This window comes from Trichechus manatus, unplaced genomic scaffold (assembly GCF_000243295.1).
Source record: "Trichechus manatus latirostris isolate Lorelei unplaced genomic scaffold, TriManLat1.0 scaffold00035, whole genome shotgun sequence".
Classification (NCBI taxonomy): domain Eukaryota; kingdom Metazoa; phylum Chordata; class Mammalia; order Sirenia; family Trichechidae; genus Trichechus; species Trichechus manatus.
In genome coordinates this window covers 10,765,837-10,785,024 of record NW_004443971.1, presented here as the reverse complement: position 1 = coordinate 10,785,024, position 19,188 = coordinate 10,765,837, and the positions used below count along the sequence as shown (strand labels likewise).

Sequence of the window (19,188 nt, the reverse complement as noted above, 5' to 3'; positions counted from 1 at the left end):
CTTGAAGGACCCTGGTGCTTTGCAACACCTTCCCTGCAGTTTTCTAAGTGTCCCTCCAGTGCCTGGGACCAGCCAGGGAGGCAGTGCCATCTGGGCAGTGCTCCCCTGTTCCTCAGGTCTGCCCTTCTGAGTGTTTTCCAACCCTCTACACCCTCCCTCCATCCGGTGCAGCTCAGAGTCAATGTGGTGACAGGGAGCAGTTGTGCGAGCACAGAGCGGGTCACAGTGCAGCCTTGGATGGGGCCTCACAGGGGTGCCGCACAGGGGACTGTGGTTTTAGACGGGGGCTGGACTGGATGACTTCCAAGCCCTTCCCAGTCTAAGATTCTATGATTCCCCAGTAGAGACCCTTCCATTGCTTCAGGTGTCAACTGGAAGCCCAGGTGCACAGTAGCCTGTACACATTAGCCAGGGCCTAATGGTTTGTGCTCGACCAGCAACCTAAAGGTTGGCAGTTCAACCCACCCAGGGGTGCCGCAGAAGAAGAAAGTCCTGGTGACCTGCTTCTGTAAAGATTACAGAAAAGAAAACCCTATGGAGCAGTTGTACTCTGCAACCCGTGGGGTCGCCATGAGTTGGCATTAACTCCAAAGAAACGAGTTTGGTTTTTGGTTCTAATGGATTCTCCATGTCAGAGCTAGAAGGGACCTGACAAGATTATCCAACCAACTTGTCATCGTTCGGTTGATGAGATAGAGGCCCAGAGAGAAGTCTCTTGCCCAGTCTCTGACAGTGACAGGGTCAGGACTGACACCTGGATCTCTGGTCTCCGATATGGGGCTTCTTCCAACAACACTCATGACTGGGTCTTGAGCGCCCCCTAGGGCAGATGACAATCTCTCATTTTTTAAAAGACTCTACCCGTACCCCCGTAGGTGTCACAACCTTTTTCAAACCCTCCCCCCAAAAAAAGCCATACCTGATGCCGTCGAGTTATTTCAACTCATAGCGACCCTACAGGACAGAGGAGACCTGCCCCCTAAGGCTTCTAAGGCTGTAAATCTTTACGGAAGCAGATTACCACATCTTTCTCCCGGTAGAGCCACTGATGGGGTCCAAGCGCTGACTTTCCGGTTAGCAGCCCAGCGCTTACCCACTGCATCACCTCCAACAACTCTGAAAACTACAAACTTTCCTGCAGAGTCCACAGGCAGCCAGCTGCCGTGCTAGGACCGAGGAACACAAGCTGTCCGACAAATTCCTGCCCCCAAAAAGTCATAGTCTGATGGTGGAGCCTATTCTCTCCTGTGAGCTTGGCACGTAGTAGGCGCTCAACGAACGGCAGCGAGCCCTAATCGTTACTGTTTTCAATGCCAGCCCACAAAGAGGCCGGTGGGTATAGCGAGACGAGAAAGAAGGGGCTTTTCCGTGGCCAGCTCTGCGACCTGCTCCCCAACGCGCCGGGCAGGGCCGCTGCGGGTGCGTTTTCCCTCCTCCCCCGACCAGGTTTCAGCTTGGCGGCCGCTCGGCGCGCGCGCAGGGAGGAGCGCGGGGGCGCGCACGCAGGGAGTCGGGGACGCGCCGGCCGCCGGGGACGCGCACGGGTTGGTCTGTGCCCTAATGCGGCGGCTGGCGGCGAGAGGCGCTGCAGGGGACGCCGGGGAAGTGGTGGCGCCGGCAGCGGACAGCGCCCAGGGCCGGAGCCCGCGCCGCTGGAGGTAGGGATCGCGGGAGATGGGAAAATGGGGGTGAGGAGAGGGTGGGGGTCATGAAAACCCAGCTACCGACTCCCCTCTTCGTTCCCACCCTCCTCTGTCAGTCTTCATCAGCCGACCTGGCCCCCATCCCCCTCCGTCCACATCCTTGTCCCTTCTCCTCTACACCGTCACCTGCCCTGAATCCATTTATACTGCTCAGATCTCTGTCCCATTCCTCCCCCATCCTCCTGCCCAACCCTTCCTTATCCAGCCTCCAACCCCCTGCCCATCCTTTCTACCTTCGTTGGAGGCCTCATCCCCTCCCCCTTCTTGCATCCTCGCCCTCTTTCCCCTTTCCTCTCTGTCCCCTCCACATCCATGACCTGTCCCTTGTACCTCTGCTTACCTCCACATCGCACTTATTATTACCCCATTCCTTCCATTTTCCCAGCCCACACCAGCCCCTCTCCTTGCCCTCTTCCATCTCTCTCCTATTCTCCTCCCATCTCATACCCCCATCACCCGCGGGCTGGGTCTCCATTAGCTCCCTCACAGTTTATACCCTCCCCCAAGACCCCTCTGCACACCCTGTCCCAGCCCCTTCCCAGCTGCCTCTTGGTTTCCCCCTGCGCCTCAGTATCTCTCAAGGATCCCATCTTCTCCCCTATCTGTTAGCTGGCCTACCACCCATTGCCTCCTCTACTGTCCTTTCTGGTGCTGCTTGTAGCCGCACGGCTGGTACTGAGACCCCATTTGGCACTGGGGCCCTGCCTCCACTCTTGGGGAGGCCTGGGGCTCTGAAGGCCCAGTGTACTTACGCTTACTCGCAGTTGCGGAATCCAGTTATCACCCCTTCCTGCGTGTCTGCTGCTATTCATGGCTTGGGGGTGAAGGATACTGGGGTGAGTAGGCCTCTTCTGTTCCTCTCCAGCCACCCTCCACCCCCCCAGCTGTTCAGGTTAGTTTCCTAGATAGGTTGGGGGAGGGGGTGCTAGGATGGAGAAGAGGCAGGGTCCGAGGGAATGGCTGACCCCTCCGGGGTCTTGTTCTGAGCCCTGAGGTGCAAAGGCCTGGATGAGGGGCCCTGCTGGAGGGTGGGAAGATTCTGGAGTTTAGAAAAGATGCTTCCTCAGCCTCCAGCCAGCACTCTGGCATCGGGAGCTGTCCTGAGTGGCCCATGGGCTGGGCTGAGAGTGGGCAGAGTGCTGAATCACCTAGACTCTGGTCCCCATGGCAGCCCCCTCCTGCCTGAGTCAGGCTGTGCTCCGGATTCCTTCCTTGGCATTTGGCAGTGGTGTAGGGTGTGTGTGGTGTGTGTGCGTGTGTGTGTGTGTGTGTGTGTGTGTGTGTGTGTGTGTGTGTTGGGGGGAGACTCCTTGTCCCTCAGTCTCGTGGCGTGGACAACAACGCCCCTTTCCTGTCTGTCTGTCTACCCTTGGAACTGTGCTTCTCTGGCAAGGGCAGGCCGCAGAGCTTTGAGGAGTTGAATTGTTTGCATGGGGCCAGACAGGCTGGTTCAGGCCCACAGAACTTGAGGCATAAGTAGAAGCAGCCCAGGGAAAACAGGTGTGGAGAGTGAGAGTCGGCTGTGGGTCGGGGGCAGGGAGAGGAAAGAAGGCAGAGCCCATCCTCCCTGTTGGTTTGGGCATGGCTGGATCTGGTTGAATTGCTCTGGAGGAAGAGTTGAAGATGAGGGGGGTCTGATGAGCATCTGCTGCATTCCTCCTTTTGTCTTCACTGAGCTGGCACTTGTGAGGGAGTAATTTCTCCTCGTCTTTGGATTCAGCTGAAGGTGTGTGTGTGTAAGAGACAGAGACAGAACGACGCACGTGAGGAAGGAGACTTTCCTACACTTAACCCCAGAAATTGGGTTTGCCCACTGTGGAACATGGAGTGGTAGCTCAGTTCCTGTCTTGGGGGCCTCAGTGAAAACCCAGGGGCTTAAAATGGGAGGTTAAGAGCAAATTGTGGAGCCTGTCCCTGCTCCCTCACTGTAGAAACCCGAGTGTGGCTGGACGCCTCCTGTGCCATAACTGAACGGACTCAGGCAGTACCGGCAAGGGGGCATGCTGCCGGGGGACGGCTGCCCTCTGCTTTGTTGCCCTTCTCTGCCCTCCGCCCCGTCACTGAGTGGGGGTGGGGTAGGAAGCGTCCCCTGGCATCAGCGCTCCCAGTGCTGCCAGCTTTTCCTGGTACTGGGAGGAGGCATCACCTGAAGCCATCGCTGAGAGCTGATTGGATTAAGGTTCTGACGCTGAAATGCTTGATTGGGGCTCAGGTTAAGTGGGGGATTCTGATAACAACAGTACGTATTCCTAGCTTTGTGCGATGACTGTCACCCCTCATCCCCCTGCTTTGACATCGCAGAGGCTACACAGAGATAAACCAAGACACAGAGAGAGGAGCCGGCTTGTTGGACAGCCGGAGCAAGACCTGCCAGTTTGTACTTAGCCAGTTCCCTGTGGGCTGAACGAGGCTGTGCTTCCAAGGACTGGTTCTTTCAGGAACACGCCGAAGCAGTGGCTGATCTCTGGGGGCTTGTGTTCTGGCTTTGAAGCTCTGAGGAGGGAAGGAGGACGAGGGTCCTTTTTCTGCAGCAACCGAGGGACAGGATTCCAAAGCCCCGATCACTCTGTTGTTGCAACTTCTTCCCTATCTCTGCCACCATCTTCTCCCGTCAGGCTTGTGTGGAAGCCAGAGGCACCTTGAGAGTCCCAAGACCATCCAGGAGTGGAAGGTGGGGTGAGGAACGTCACTTTGTCTTCTTCTTCTTTTTTTTTTTTTTAACTGGAAAGCCTTTTAATCCAACCCAACATGTTCTTTGTTTTTCCAGTTTCTGCCTACAGGTTACCTGGACCCTGCAAACGGGTTTATCAGTCTGTACTTGTGCCTGAGGTTTCTTCCTTTCTTTTACTGTTGTAAAAAGATATATAACACAACGTTTGCCAATTTACTGTTTTTCGCGTGTACAATGTAGTGACATCAAGTACATGAATCATGTTGGGCAACCATCACCAGTATAATCACTTTGTCTTTTCAAAAAGAAATGCTGAGGAAGCTGGAAAAGGAGAGGCAGAGAAGCTCAGGTCTCAGTCTGTTTGGCTGGGGTGTGTGTGTGGGGAGGGTGGCCGAAGGCTGATTACAGACTTATTCATTCATTTAATTAAGTCCTACAGTGTGCTTCTCTGCTAGGTGCTGAAATCCTGGAGCTGAATAGTAAGACAGGGCCCCATCTCCCAGAGCTCCCAGTGTAACAGAAGAGAGAGATGAGTAATCAGACCAGTTATGTGCATCAGCCTGCGTGAGAACATCCAGACAGGGCCGTTGAACAGCAGTATCTTTCTGTCCAGTGGTATCAGCCCCAACCCCTCCACAGCTATGAAGAGGGCTTGGTTGATGACATCCAGTATGGTACTCAGGACAGACCCTGGAGTTGACTGTGAGGAAAGGGTGGTGGCAGAGGTGAGATATAAGGTGTTAGCAGACCAGAGCTTGAGGGGGAAGTGGGGGATGGTCTGTGTGCAGCTGAACCCTACTAGGTGCTGCTTCAGCCTCATGGGAGACACCCCAGAATGAACTCTGGGAAGAGGTTGAAGCTACTTAACTTTCCCTTCTGGTCTCGTAAGCACTTCTGTTTTATGGGCAATGTGTGGTCTGGATATGCTGACTGTCAGAGTGAGTCCAAGCAAAGAGTCCCAGGGTTTAACCTTCAGGGAGCTCCCAGCCCGATGGGGAAATAGCAAGCACATTCACAGGTACCTGGCAAGAAACAAGGCAAGTCAAATACTGTGAGCTCTGATATGTGTGAAGGGGTCTTGGAGTTATGGGGAGGTCAGAGCCAGGTGGGAGTCATCAGAGAAGTTCAGATAGGGGAGGGGAGGTTGGTGGTGAACAGGAGGGATCCTTAGATGTAATACACTTGAACATGGACATTTGAACTGGGGAAAGAGCCTAAGCGTAGAGACTCCCAGCCATATCTGTCCAAGTGGCCTCCTCTCTTCTCCACATACCTACTTTAATTCATTTCATTAGTGTGTCCTGAGCCTTTGAATATATTCCAGGAACTGTGCTAAGTGTTGGGCATATAAGCATCTCACAATCTATTTGGAGAGACAAAATGAAAGCAAATTAAGATTGAGAACAAGAATTGCTACAACAGTGGTACCAAGGGTTCCTGTAGTGTAGGGACATGGCTCAGGGGTCATGGTGGGCAGCAAGACCTGGGGCGATTGCACCCAGCTGTTTGGATAGACCCTGCCTTGGCTAGAGCAGCTTGATGTCCAGCTTTTGAGCATTTACTTTTGGGCCTGGGGCCTAGCTGTAAGTGGAGATGTTGATGCATATGGCCTGATTCCGGGGGCTGCAGGGGCAGGCTCTGGGGACTCATGGCTGTGCTTGGTGCTTGAGTCGGCACTTCAGCAGCAGCTTTGCTGACCCAGGGCATTGGTCAGATTGTGCCAGCCAGCTTGAGAACCCTCGAGCCACCTCCTTGTCACTGGGCCTTGAGGCAAGCCAGGAAAAGTGAAAGTGGCATAATATCAATAGCTATCATGATAGGGGCTGACAGTGTGCTAGGCACCCTACTATGTGCTTTATATGCATCATCTTATTTAATCTTCATAGGGGTTAACCCTACAAAGGAGTTATTGTTAAGATCAATCCTGGCTTTACAGATAAGGAAACAGACTCAGAGAGGTTGTCACTTGTCTCAGATCACAGCAGGTGAGTTGCAGAGCTGGAGTTTAAACCTATATTTGTTTGACTTCGAAGTCCTTGCTCCTCTCCTATATACTGTACTGGGTTCCCCCCACCTGGTGGAGAAATAAGGAACTAGGATGTTTTATTTAAATGCACAGTACTCTCTAGAAGGGATACGTTAGCATGCATTTTTGAGTACCTACTGTGTCCCTCGGAAGCATGCAGAACTATAACACACGGTGCCTGTTTTCTAACAGGAGAAATAAGATGGTAACACATGAAACACTTTGGGAATAGTACGAGCAGTGTATGATTAAGTCCTCATTGATTCTTCAGACCCTGGACAGTAAAATTTCACAGCTGTCAGAGTCAGGGCTGACATGGCATGTGGAAAGCACCCAGCCTTTGAGGTCAGGCAGACCTATGTTTAAACCCTGCTTCTTCCACTTACTAGTTGGGGGCCTGCAGTTTCCCCATCTGTAAAATGAGACTGTTAATACGAGCCTTGCAGAGCTGTTCTAAGGATTAAACGTCATAAGCAGTGAAGGGCCCAGCACAGTACCTAGCTGGTAGTCAGTACCCATCAAATGGAGCTGCTCATCACAGAGGAGGTGGGGATGGAGCTGAGCCTTGGCAAATAGGTAGAATTTGGATACCGAAGGGGAGAGGAGGGTAGTCTAAATGACGGAACCCACCAGGTGTGTAGTCAAAACATGGTGGGTTCAGATTCTGTGGGAAAGAAGTGGCCTCCTCATCCTGCCTTCTCTCCTCCACCCTCCCCCTACTAACTCCAGGTCCTTGCAGTGAAGTCTTGCAGGAAAAGGACATCGTCGTGAAAGGCTTGAGGGGCTTATCTTCTAGCTCCATTATTAACAGAGCTGAAGCGTGTTTCTTCCTCCATAAAATTAGATTGCTGAAATTCTCTTCCCCAGAAGCACATGTCTCTGGAATTCATGTCATTGATTAATTTCTTGTCCTGTCTTTCCTCCCCTAAATGCCATGCCTTGAAAAAGTTGGAGTGCCTGGGGCACCGTGGGGTCATCCCCTCGCCTTCCCATCCCCTCCCCCTCCTGCAGTCCCCTCCTCTGGGAAGCAGCTGCCTGGGCATCTGCCTTCTCCTCCTTCACCTGCTCCTCCTCACTCTTCCTCTCCAGGGCTAGGCCAGCCCCCCCTGAAAGGCTTCCCTGGCAGCCCCTCTCCCCGCCATTATGATGCTAATCGTGTTGTTAATTCTTCCTCCAGCCAGGAAGAAAGCCCCAATCTGTTCTAATGAATTTAATTAGAGAAGGGCTTGGAGGGCTTCAGAACCTCTTACCAGGATCACAGTCAACAAAGTTAACGAGATAAACAGCCTGAGATCAGCCGCTCAAGGGTTGGAAGGGAGGATTTCCAATGCCATCCTAGAATGAGGAGTCCCCAACACCCGAAGTTGGAGGCACCGCGTGGGCTGTTGTGCCCCAGGTGGCTGGCTCCCTGCTGGTCTGTTTCCGTCTGCGCCACCCAGCCCTGTACACTTGGTTTCATACCTAGTTCTGCCTTTGGGCGGCAGGTGAACCTCCTGAGAAGGTCTTCTCATTCTCCTCATCATCCAAAAAAAACCCTGTTGCCATCAAGTCGATTCCGACTCACAGCGACCCTGTAGAACCGTGTAGAACTGCCCCATAGAGTTTCCAAGGCTGTAATCTTTAGGGAAGCAGACTGCCACATCTTTCTCCCATTCACCAAACACTGATTGAGCACTTGCTATATGTGTTAGGTGCACCACATCATCTTCTGGAGCAATGCAGAGGCTTATGAGACCCTGCCTCTGCCCTGAAGGAGATAAGAGATACATGTTTAAATATAAGAAACAGTTACCAATTTACAGACAGTAAATGCAAGAAGGGGGCGGGGGCAGTGGCAGTTCAGTGGCAGAATCCTTGACTTCCATGCAGGAGACCCAGGTTCTATTCCCAGCCAATGCTTCTCATGCACAGGCGCCACTTGTCTGCAGGCTTGTGTGTTGTTATGATGCTGAACAGGTTTCAGTGGAGCTTCCAGACTAAGGCAGACTAAGAAGAAAGGCCTGGTTACCTACTTCTGAAAATCAGCCATTGAAAACCCTATGGATCAGACGGTTCCATCCACAGCTGATCATGGGGATAGTGTGGGACCAGGCAGCATTTCATTCCTTAGTGCATGCCACGAGTTGGGGGCCAACTTGATGGCAGCTGACAACAACAACAAATGCAAGAAGGTTAAGGGGAGATCATATGGAGCTTGGCTGATCTGGAAAAGCCTCTTGGAGGAGGAGGTACTTGAGGTGGGTCTGGAAAGAACAAGACTTGAAGACTTAATAATCAGAGCTGCTGGAGGAAGAGCAGGTACAAAAGTGGAATGTGCAGAGGTCTTTGGGCCCTGATGAATAAATGGCGTCATTTGGCTGGTGGACTCATGTAATTCAGTACTGAGGGATATGTCTGCAGCAGTATATGGAGACATGATCACAGAGGACCCTGAGTACTGGAGAACCCTGGTTGTTGGCTAGTACTGGGGTCTTTTCTGCTTTCTTTCTCTGAGCACCTGTGACACCAAGCACAGAGAAGGGTTTCTTAGGACAAGGTGGTTCTGACCTTCGTGCTGAACCAACTCTCGTGGATCCAGTTAAGGTCAAACTGGGCAGATGAGCTGTCTTTGGGACCAGTTGACGAGAGAGGCTATGTTTTGTTCTAAGACCTTGTGATTTTCTGGAATGAGAGTGAATGGCTGGCAGAGCAATTCCAAGGACTTTCCCCAGTGATGAGAGTTTCCTCCTCCTTCTCTGATGCTGCCCAGCTGGCTTTGGCAGTAGCACTTTTTTTGCAAATGTTTGGTGGAATCTTCCAGTTCCAGAGTCAGTGGGTTTCTTAACTCTTCTTGCATTATTAAGAGTTCTCTGAATGTGTGTATGTCCGTGTGTGTGTGTGTGTTGCTTCTGTTAGTGAAATTATTGCCACTAGATGCTTGACTTTTATTTGCAATGCAGAAGTTATGAAACATCTTGCGCCTTAATTTCCCCATGTGCAAGAGGGGAAGTCATCCCTGTGTGTTGTTGTGTGTGAATATGTAAACTGAATGCTTTGAGAATAGGATTTTTAATAAATACGAGGTAGTATCATAACTACCATTTTGACAGGAAGTATAATAGCAAATTGAAAATTTAAGTCAGTCATTCCACCCCACCCTACCAAAACATACTGACTTGTGAGGCCAGTCAGAGTCTTATTTTTGATACCACCAAGGTTTATAATTTGTGTTATTTTCCATAATCTGTCTGGGCTTCTGCATAATTAGTAGTGAATGTAGTACGTTGTCAAGAGTTAGGTGACATATCTGTGTGTGTTTATGTGAGAGGCATTGTTATAATGCCACTGTTATAATACCCATTGTGTGGTACTTTTCCACATGTTGGAGGTGACATGTTCTTTATGAAAGAAAATGCCTCTGAGGCCACAGGCGATTTTCCTGTGCTGACCCAGGCAAGGACAGAAACCAGATCTCTTTCTGATCATCATCACAGACTGAGTGGAATTGAAGCCTTTGGGACTCAGGTTGGGAAACAGACCAGGGTTCTCTGGCTGACCCCAGCCCTCAGCTCTGCCTTGGTTTTGCTTTTATATAATATTTGTTGCTTCTACAGTTATTCTTTGAAGCCATTGCTATGTGCATAGCACTCTATTAGGTGGCAACTTTTTATGAGAGCTCCATGATTCATAGAATGTTAGAGACTTTTAATTCAAGAACTTTATTATGAAGAAGCTGAAACTCAGAGGGGTGAGGTGACTTACCTGTAACTGCATGGTTTCTGGCAAAAGCTAGTGCTTCTTCCACATACTGGCCCATCAGGAATGTTAAAACCCATCTGAACCTAGTAATTGTACAAGATGTTTTGTAATTAAATTCCTGAAAGCATGATCCAAACCAGAAGTGCTTTTGAATGTCAGAGAAAAGAGGACATCAGTGTAGACTAACGTCCTTTGAAACCTTTGAAAGGTTTTGAACAGAAGTAGAGACTGGGTTGGGCCTCAAGGGCTGGGTAGGATTTTTGTGTGTGTGCTTTCAGTGAAAGTTTACAGTTCAAAGTTAGTTTGTCATATAGCTGGGTAGGATTTGAATAGCTAAAGTTAAGGAAACAGGCATTTCTGGTGGGTGGAGGGAGCATCATCAAAGTCATAGAGGAGAGGTGCAGCTAATGTGGTCCGGTATGGCTGACTGACCAGGCTGGAGTAGAGGAAGGTGCAGCTGGAGGCACTAGTTGGGGCCAAACTGCAGAGAACCTAGACTTTTTTTTTTTTTTTTTTAATTTAGTGAGGAGTATTTAGAGCTTCTTAACGGAGCTGGCTCTTGCTCTGAAGACAAAGTTGTGGTCCTAGAAGTGGATAGGAAATCCCTTCACAAGCACCTAGTGGTGCCTGAGGGTATAGTTCCTTCTGAAGGTGTGACTGGGAAGTGGGGAGTGGAACATTTTCCTTGGGCACTGTTTGGGAGTGTGTCGCTGTCCAGGGTGCTGACCTACCATCGCTGAATCATTTTCTCCCCTTCTCAATGATGTCAGGTCGGAAGGTAAAGCCGGAACATGCCTTAGGGATCTGGAGGTAGACTCTGGCTAGGACTAGGTAGTATATGGGCTTTCTCGCAGCAAACTGGTAACAGTATCTGACTTCACAGTCCTTGTGATGAAAGCAAAAGTATAGGTTGGGGGAACTAGTAATAGCACTCTTAAAGAGAGAGACCGTGTGCACATATGCATGCTAAGATAACCCTATTTTTAACCCTGTATGTTTTAAATTATGAGGATGGTGAAGCACCTGGCAATGTTTCATTCTATTATACATAAGGTCGCCAAGTCAGAGCCAACTCTGTGGCAATTAGCAACAACAACAAGTTTTGCCTTAGAGCCTTTGTGGTTGTTTTTCTTTCTTTCTTTAGAATCCCAGCACATTGCTTATTTCATTGTGAAAAGGCACTTCCTCTACTCAGCATTCCACACACTACCTAAAATCTCTCCAGCAAACTGGAAGAGAGCAACAGAAGTTCTCAGAAGACCCAATTCTAAACACTTCATGTTAGTGCTGCCCAACAGAGGTTCTGTGATGAAACTAATGTTCTTTACCTACATTGTCCACTGCAGTAGCTGCTAGGCACATGTGTGGCTATTGAGCACTTGAAATGTGGCTAATGTGACTGAATAACTGAGTTTTAAATTTAATGAAATTTGCATAGTTGCCACCTGTGATTAGTGGCTACAGTATTGGATTGCGGAGCCCTATATAGTCCAAATCCTTGACGTTTGCCACCTATCCGTGCTTATTGGTTCCTCATATCTAAACCTCTTTGGCTTAGAGGAAAGTAGATGTTTGAACTGGGATACATTTGACAAATTGCTGGAGAAAGCCCCGTGTTGAATCTGAACTGAAAGTCTCTGTCTGGCTGTGAGTTTTTCCTTGACTTTCTTGTATTCTCAGTTAGAAAAACCATACAAGATGCACTGTAGTTTTCCTTTCAAGGATGTAGAGAAAACTCCTTGGATTCTGGCTAGGGTCCCAGGGATTTGATCTGAGACATTTTGGAGCCTTAACTGGACAGGCAATGCAGTGTTGATGGCCCTGCTGCCTGGCTGAGGGTGAGGTGGAGTGCAAATGATGGGTCAGATGGTTGTGGGCATCCATCAGAGAGGTTATGGTCTCCCACTCTAACTCTAGACATCTTTACTCTCATCCTGTTTACCTGGTATGGTGGAGAGGGCCTAGGGTGGGTTGTGGGTGAGTGGTAGTGCACTAAGTAAGGAGCAAAGTGGATAAATCCCACCTTCATCACGAACTGCTGCATGATAAGATCAGCATGAATCCAGTTCTCAGAGTATGGAAATGGATCCTCATTCTACCACTTCTTCATCCTTGTCGCTAGCTGCTCACGTGGCACTCTCTCTCTGACCCCGGCTACCCAGAGCTGAGTCAGAGCTCACAAGTTAGATGGACGCCATCTTTCAGACCAGCTGCCCATGCTACATTTGTCAATGGTAGCCACCTGGAACTAGGTCGGTGCTCACAGTTAAAAGGACACCTTCCTTCAGATCACCAAACAGGCAGATGTCAGCCCCTGATGGCTCTTGTTGCCCCTGTGTCTTCGTTAATTTGCTGGAATGACTCACAGAATCTCACAGAGAACATATCATACTTATGGCTACAGATTTATTACGACCAAAAAGGACACAAGTGAAGAGACACACAGGGTTACGTCTGGGAGGAGTCCCAGTGCAGAGCTTCCATGTTCCAAAGAGGGATGTGCTACCCTCTGTTGTGTAGGTTCGCCAACCAGGAAGATCCTCTGAGCCTTATTGTCCTCCCCATGTGGCCGAGATAGATTCCATCATGCCTCCTGTGCCTTAGTCAGGATCAGATCCCAGGAGATCCTCATGGACTGTTCAGCCCAACTCATCAGCCTCAGGTACTGGTTCAGCTAGAGAGAACCGAGAATAAAGGCCAAATTGTTTTCTGCAAGATGATTCAACACCTTGTAGTAGATACACCAAAGGAGAGAAAGTACTTAAAAATGCCAGTCAATAGGCAGATCGTAATACCTGTCAAATAGCTGGAAGATAACATTTCCATTGTATTGGCACAGCTGGTGCCCTCAGGCCTGCCTGACCTTATCGGAAACATGCTTGATTTCCTTGGGTCTCTGGTCTTAGGCTTGTTTTGTATAAGTCTGATTTCCTAAAGCAGAGTGCCAGCTGTTTGAAGGAAGGAACCATGCCTTATACTTTTCTTGTTTTCTCCCATCAAATCTCAAGGTGGCCAGGTAGTAATCCTTAATAAATGCCTGCTTGTGAATGACTTGGAGTTCCTGGGTGGTGTGTACAGTTAACACGCTTGGCTGCTGACTGAAAGTTGGAGGTTCAAGTTCACCCAGGGGTGCCTCAGAAGAAAGGCCTGACAACCTACTTCTGAAAAATCAGCCACTGAAAACCCTATGGAGCACAGTTCTACTCTGATATACATGGATTCTCCGTGAGTCAGAGTCAGCTCTGTGGCAGCTGGCAGCCTGTGAGTGGCTCTTCATTAGCCTCGAGCCATGGCTTGGACCCCTAGTAAATGTGGTCATACAAATACAAATAATATTTATTGGGCCTCTGTTGGGTATAAGTGTTACTGCAATAATGCGGATTGGAGCCGCCTGCCGCGATAGCCAATTCTGAGACGGGGGAGGTGAGGAGCAAGATGTTTATTACATATCGATATGTAGGAGACAGAGGGGAATAGATTCCTCCAAAAAACCCGTCTCCCCCACTGGAGATCAGCTGGAGTCTTTTATAGGGACAGGATTATGGATCTTTTATGGTAGTTTTTCTTTGAGGTGGTGATGTCTTAGATGAGTTAACGTTCCACTGGTATTCTTAGAGGTTATCTGGTGACATCTTTGGGGTTTATCTGGTGACATCCTGCTTACTCTTGTCACAAGATGGATACTTTGTTTGGGGTTTCATTCTTAGATCATTATCACTTGTTTTCCACCCTCCAGGGAGGAGCATCAATTAATCTTAAACCTTTTTGTGGAGACTAGAACGGGAGGGAAAAATCATGAGACAATGTGGCGGTTAGCAATGGGGAGTAAATAACAGTGAGCCGGGCCTATGCAGCCTCTTCCATAAGTCTCTGTACTTGGTACTGTGGACAGTGACAAAGGAAGAGCCAAGGATGGTCGCTCCCAGTCTAAAGGGAAAGAAGAGGCAGACACGTGTTAAAAATGACACACACACACACACACACACACAGAGCTGATAGAAACAAAGACAGAAGTGGTAGCAGTGATGCAGAGCTGGGGGTGGGGTGCAGGATGCTGGAGGGGCCAGATTATGTGTGTGTCTCTGTCTGGCCTTCCCCCGAGGATTCCCTTCTTCATGCGGCTGAGCTGGTACCAGCCACCTCCGTGCCTGCAGTGACAGTACCGTCTTTATGGTGGGCCAGGCAGCGCGCTCCCACTGGGGCTGTGCTGAGGGGGGCTGTCCTGAGCTTGCCTCTTCCATGGCAAAGAGCACTCAAGCAAGGGGGAGGGGAGAGTGGGGAAGAGGACTGCATGAGAGGAAAGAAACTCCTCCTTTTTTTTTCTTGTCACTTAAAAATAATGTTAGAGTCTCGCTCTCAGACTTGCTCCTAGTCACAGAAGGAGTCTGTGGGGACTCCAGCAGCTTTTGAACATGGAATCCCATGATGCCAGCCTAGGTGCAGCTCTGAGGAGACAGGAGGAGCAGAGATTCGTGGCGTGGCTCCCCACCTTCACCTGAGCCCCCCTGCTCTACTCCCAAGGGGTGTGATCTGCATGGCAGGGAGCAGGTGGGCTGCATCTCCCAGCTGGAGCTAGAAGGGATTTCTCTGGTTGACATACAGGGGAGAGTCTGCCCTTCACTGATGCTGCCGGTCAGTGAGCCACACTGACTGGTAAGCCTCTACACCTGGGTTCCCAACCCTGGCAGCGCGTTAACATGGCGTAGGGAGATTTATAATATGCTGGTGCCTGGGCCCCACCCCACACCAAGTAAATCACCGTCTCCCAGGGTTGGGTCTATGTGCTGGTGTTTTAAAGGCCCTCCAGGTGATTCTGATTTTCAGCCCAGGTTGAAAACCAGTGGCTCTCTGGGTGGTTTTTCTCCTCCCTCCACTATGTTTTTCATCTGGCTATGTCTTCCTTACCCCAAGAGACTATAAGTGCCTGGAGGGCACAGAGTGTCTTATACCATTGCACTACCAGTGCCTGCCCCATGGTAGTTCTCAGTCGCATGTAGGTGATTAGCTCAGTTGGTTACCGCATGATGCCACAGCATCCAAGGCCTTGGGCTCCATCTCTCGGTGCCACACTGGTGGCTCTGGCCACCCACTGTATGACATACCATCAGCCATGAGGGATTGAAGAACACAGTTAGAGTAGTGTCGGCCAGTTCTGCTCTTGGAACAACAGTTCAAAGTAGTATCTAGTACCCCGAACCATGCTTGTCACGTAGCAGACTTCCAGTAAGGTTCTGTCATTCTGTGGACGATTATTCCATAGATAGAGGCAGTGTGGTGTGGCGGAAAGAACACTGGATTCTGGCTCTGAAGACTGGAGCTGAAGTGACAGGGCAAGTTACTTAGCCTCCCTTAGCTTTAATTTTCTCAGCTGTAAAATGGGGTTAGTAATGCCTACCTCATAGGTCAGTTGACATTGAGTTGATTCCGATTCATGGCAACCCCATGTATGTCAGAGTAGAATTGTGCTCCATAGGGTTTTCGATGTCTGTGACCTTTCAGAAGCAGATTGCCAGGCCTTTCTTCCAAAGCACCTCTGGGTGGGTTTGAACTGCCAACCTTTTGGTTAGTAGTTGAGCTCTTAATAGTTTGTGCCACCCAGGGGCTCCTCATGTAGGAGAAAGGACTGTGTAAATGCTAAATGTTGTGCAGATCAATGATTGTGTAAGAATTCATTTTAAAAGTGGAGGGGCTAGAAATAAATAATAAATAAAAGTGGTGGGGCTGAGCTATAGGTATCAGTCCTCTAACCCTTCTTCTAACAGACCCTTCCGGGGTCTCACCATCTGTGCTTATGTCTACAGAACAGCAAGGGGGATTAAGGGAGGTTCTGTTGACAGACCACCTACTCTGTATCAGGGAACTATGCTAGATGCTCGGCTTTTGTCGTCTCATTGATTCATCACAGCCCTGGAGTGGATGTTATTATCCCCATTATATTCTACTCAGAAGGCTGAGGCTCAGAGTGGGAACCAACTTGCCCAAAGGAGCACAGCTCTAAGTGGCAGAGCTGGGATTTGGATCCAGGTCTGTCTGATTCCCAAGTCTCCTAGTCCTGGCTTTTACCCAGCAGGCAGCTCTGGGTTCCAGCACGGCCTCATGGTCCCTTGGTTTAGAAGCCTGCTTATCTGGGGGTCACTTGTGTTGAAGAGTGAGGCAAGCGTCTGGGTGTCACAGAAACTCCAGTCTCCTCTTAGGGAGGGTTAAGATCTGACAGCGCTGGGGCTTTCTGAGTCTTGGCTGACACTGCACCGTGAAGCCCCTGCTCAGAGTCTTCCTCAGGCCCCAAGGCTGAGTCTGTGACACCTTCGCCAGCGAGGAATCATCACCCACCCCCAAGGCTGCCTCTCTGCTTGAGAGAGCCACCGAACCCAGCTCTGGTCTGTTTTGCTTACCTAGATTTAGTTTTCATTCTGGCACAAAAAGAAAGTGGGAACACGAAGAGGGGCAGAATCTCACGAGCCTCCCTTATCTGCCTTACAGTGGAACGTTTCCATCACCAGGTAGTGGGCCCATCCCCGGTGGCCCGTCTCCTCTGATAGGGTTAGCACTGAGAGGAGGCCTTGTGTCTGCTCTTCTCCTGCCTGCTCCTCTGTCTTCAGCAATGATGCTGATATCATGAGGGCACTTCCTGCAAAAGTCAGCCTGACTAAGCTGTTTAGTAAAAGAAGGCTGTGTAGGAAGGGGCAGCTCTTTGCATTGTCTGACCAGTTAGGGAGGCTCTACCTAGTCCAGGTTCATAGCTCTCTGGAATGGTTCTTTGACTCAGGACTTTACCAGACATTAGCAGAGACTAACTGAGTCCACAGTGAGAAGGAGAACTGTACATGGGAAGCTCAAGCATGATTCCACAGGCACGACAAATGTCACACAGTGGGCTTCCGCTGTTACTTTCAAATGCTTCTCACTGTTCCACATACGTCCTCTTGCCTTGTTCTAATTTGACCAGTTTTTCTCTTGTATATTCCCTGAAAGTGTGTGCTGGGATATTGCTTTCTAAATCAGGCCCACTATTACCATGTCCAGAACTTTCTTAAACTTTATGAAACATTCACAGTTTTCTTTTAAGTACAGAGAGTTTATCCACTGTGTTGCTTCAACATGTTCTCTGCTAAATTCCATTTTATACTGTGACCAGTTTCTGTCCTCTTTCTCTCTGAGCATCCCTAAGCACTCTGGGTTTCCTGTCTTTGATTCTACACGGTCAGCATGCTGCCCCTCTGGTGGGAATAAAAGCTTCCAGTTAGGCCTGGGCTGAAAATGAATCCCCAATCATTCAGAAGCATGGGCACCCATGACATGTTCTGTGTAGCACCATTAAATACCCCGTCTGACTGCAGAGGTCTGGGGTTTTAGTGCTTACTCTTTTCATTCCCACTATTTTAGGAATCCGCATGAAGCCCCCTGGGCCCCGGGACTTGGCTGGGTTTGTTGATGGACCTCGGGGGACTCAGCCTCTTTCCTTCTCCAGCCTGCTGCCCTGGGCAGTGGGACCATCAGCAGCGTGTTGTCAGGCTGCACAACCACTGGGGGCCTGGGTGGGGTATACATTCTGGGTGCTGGAGGGCTCCTGCCATTGGTGTAGGGCACCCCAGGTTTAGTGGAGATTGCACTAGTTTCCTAGGGCTCCAGAATCAATTACCATAAATTGGGTGACTTAAAACAACAGAATTTTATTCTCTCCCAGTTCTGGAGGCCACAGTCCAAAATCAAGGTGTCAGCAGGGCCATGCTTCCTCCGAAGACTCTTGGGGAAGAATCCTTCCTTGGCGCTTCCAGCTTCTGGTGGCCCCAGGCATTCCTTGGCTGTGGCAGCGTCACTCTAATCTCTGCTGCTCCCCCACCTCTGTCTTCAGGTGGCCTCCTCCTCCCTGTGTGTGTGTCTCCGTGTCCTCTCCCACCTCTGTCTTCAGGTGGCCTCCTTCTCCCTGTGTGCACGTCTCCGTGTCCTCTCCCACCTCTGTCTTCAGGTGGCCTCTTCCTCCCTGTGTGTGTCTCCGTGTCCTCTCCTACCTCTGTCTTCATGTGGCCTCCTTCTCCCTGTGTGTGTGTCTCCGTGTCCTCTCCCACCTCTGTCTTCATGTGGCCTCCTTCTCCCTGTGTGTGTGTCTCCGTGTCCTCTCCCACCTCTGTCTTCAGGTGGCCTCCTTTTCCCTGTGTGTGTGTCTCCGTGTCCTCTCCCACCTCTGTCTTCACGTGGCCCCCTTCTCCCTGTGTGTGTGTCTCTGTGTCCACTCGTCTTATAAGCACACCAGTCACTGGATTCAGGGCCCACCCTAAATCCAGGAAGAATTCATCTCAAGATCCTTAACTAACTACATCTGAAGAGACCCTATTTCCAAAGAAGGTCACATTCTCAGGTACTGGAGGTTAGGACTTCGACATATCTTTTGGGGGACACAATTCAACCCACTGCAGAGATGTAGCAAATGACTTTGGGTGCTGAGTGGCTGGGCCCTGCTGGAAGGGTCTGGAAGGGTGGTACTGGGGGAAGGCTAGTACTGGGTCATGTGCTGGTCCCACTCTGAGACAGACTGGGAAAACCCTCTTTAAACACATCCTGTGGTTCTTCTGCATTCCCAAAACCTTGAAAACTAAAGAGGGAACTTTTAGAAGGCACTGTAAGAAGGCACAGCTGGGGCTTCTGAGAGCAAGAATGCGTTTTTTTTCAGTGGGCTGGTGATGTTATCTGGGGTCTGCTCAGATGTTGGTGTGTCAGGGACAGACCAAAACAGGCCAGGAGCACTAAGTGGTGACCAAAGATATTCTGCTTGCTTGGACTGTTCTTGTTCCAGGTCATTTGTCTGCTGTCTCCCCTTTTTCTCCTCCCCAGGTTTGGTTTTCCAAGTTCATGTCTTGAAATGCCCAAGTTTGTGCCTCTGATCTTAGAAGTGGAAGATAGTGCAGGAGCAAGGGACAACCTGGCTTCAGATCTGGCTCTCTGTTCACTAGTTGTGTGGTCCTTGGCAAATGGCTTAAATCTTCTCTAATTTTCTTCTGTAAACTGGGGCGTTAAATAGTGCTTACCCTGCATGGTTGTTAGGATTACATCAG

At 49.9% G+C, this 19,188-nt stretch overlaps 1 protein-coding gene across 2 annotated transcripts in view; it reads left to right on the top strand.

The window, feature by feature from the left end:
* Positions 1-1,544: 1,544 nt before the first annotated feature.
* Positions 1,545-19,188, top strand: part of NFASC (neurofascin) — a 224,241-nt gene continuing 206,597 nt past the window's right edge. For both annotated transcript variants that reach the window (XM_004375244.1, XM_004375243.1), the window contains exon 1: positions 1,545-1,658. In XM_004375244.1, coding sequence (XP_004375301.1) covers positions 1,561-1,658 — 98 coding nt within the window. In that variant the 5' untranslated portion in view covers positions 1,545-1,560. The remainder of the gene's footprint in view (positions 1,659-19,188) is intronic.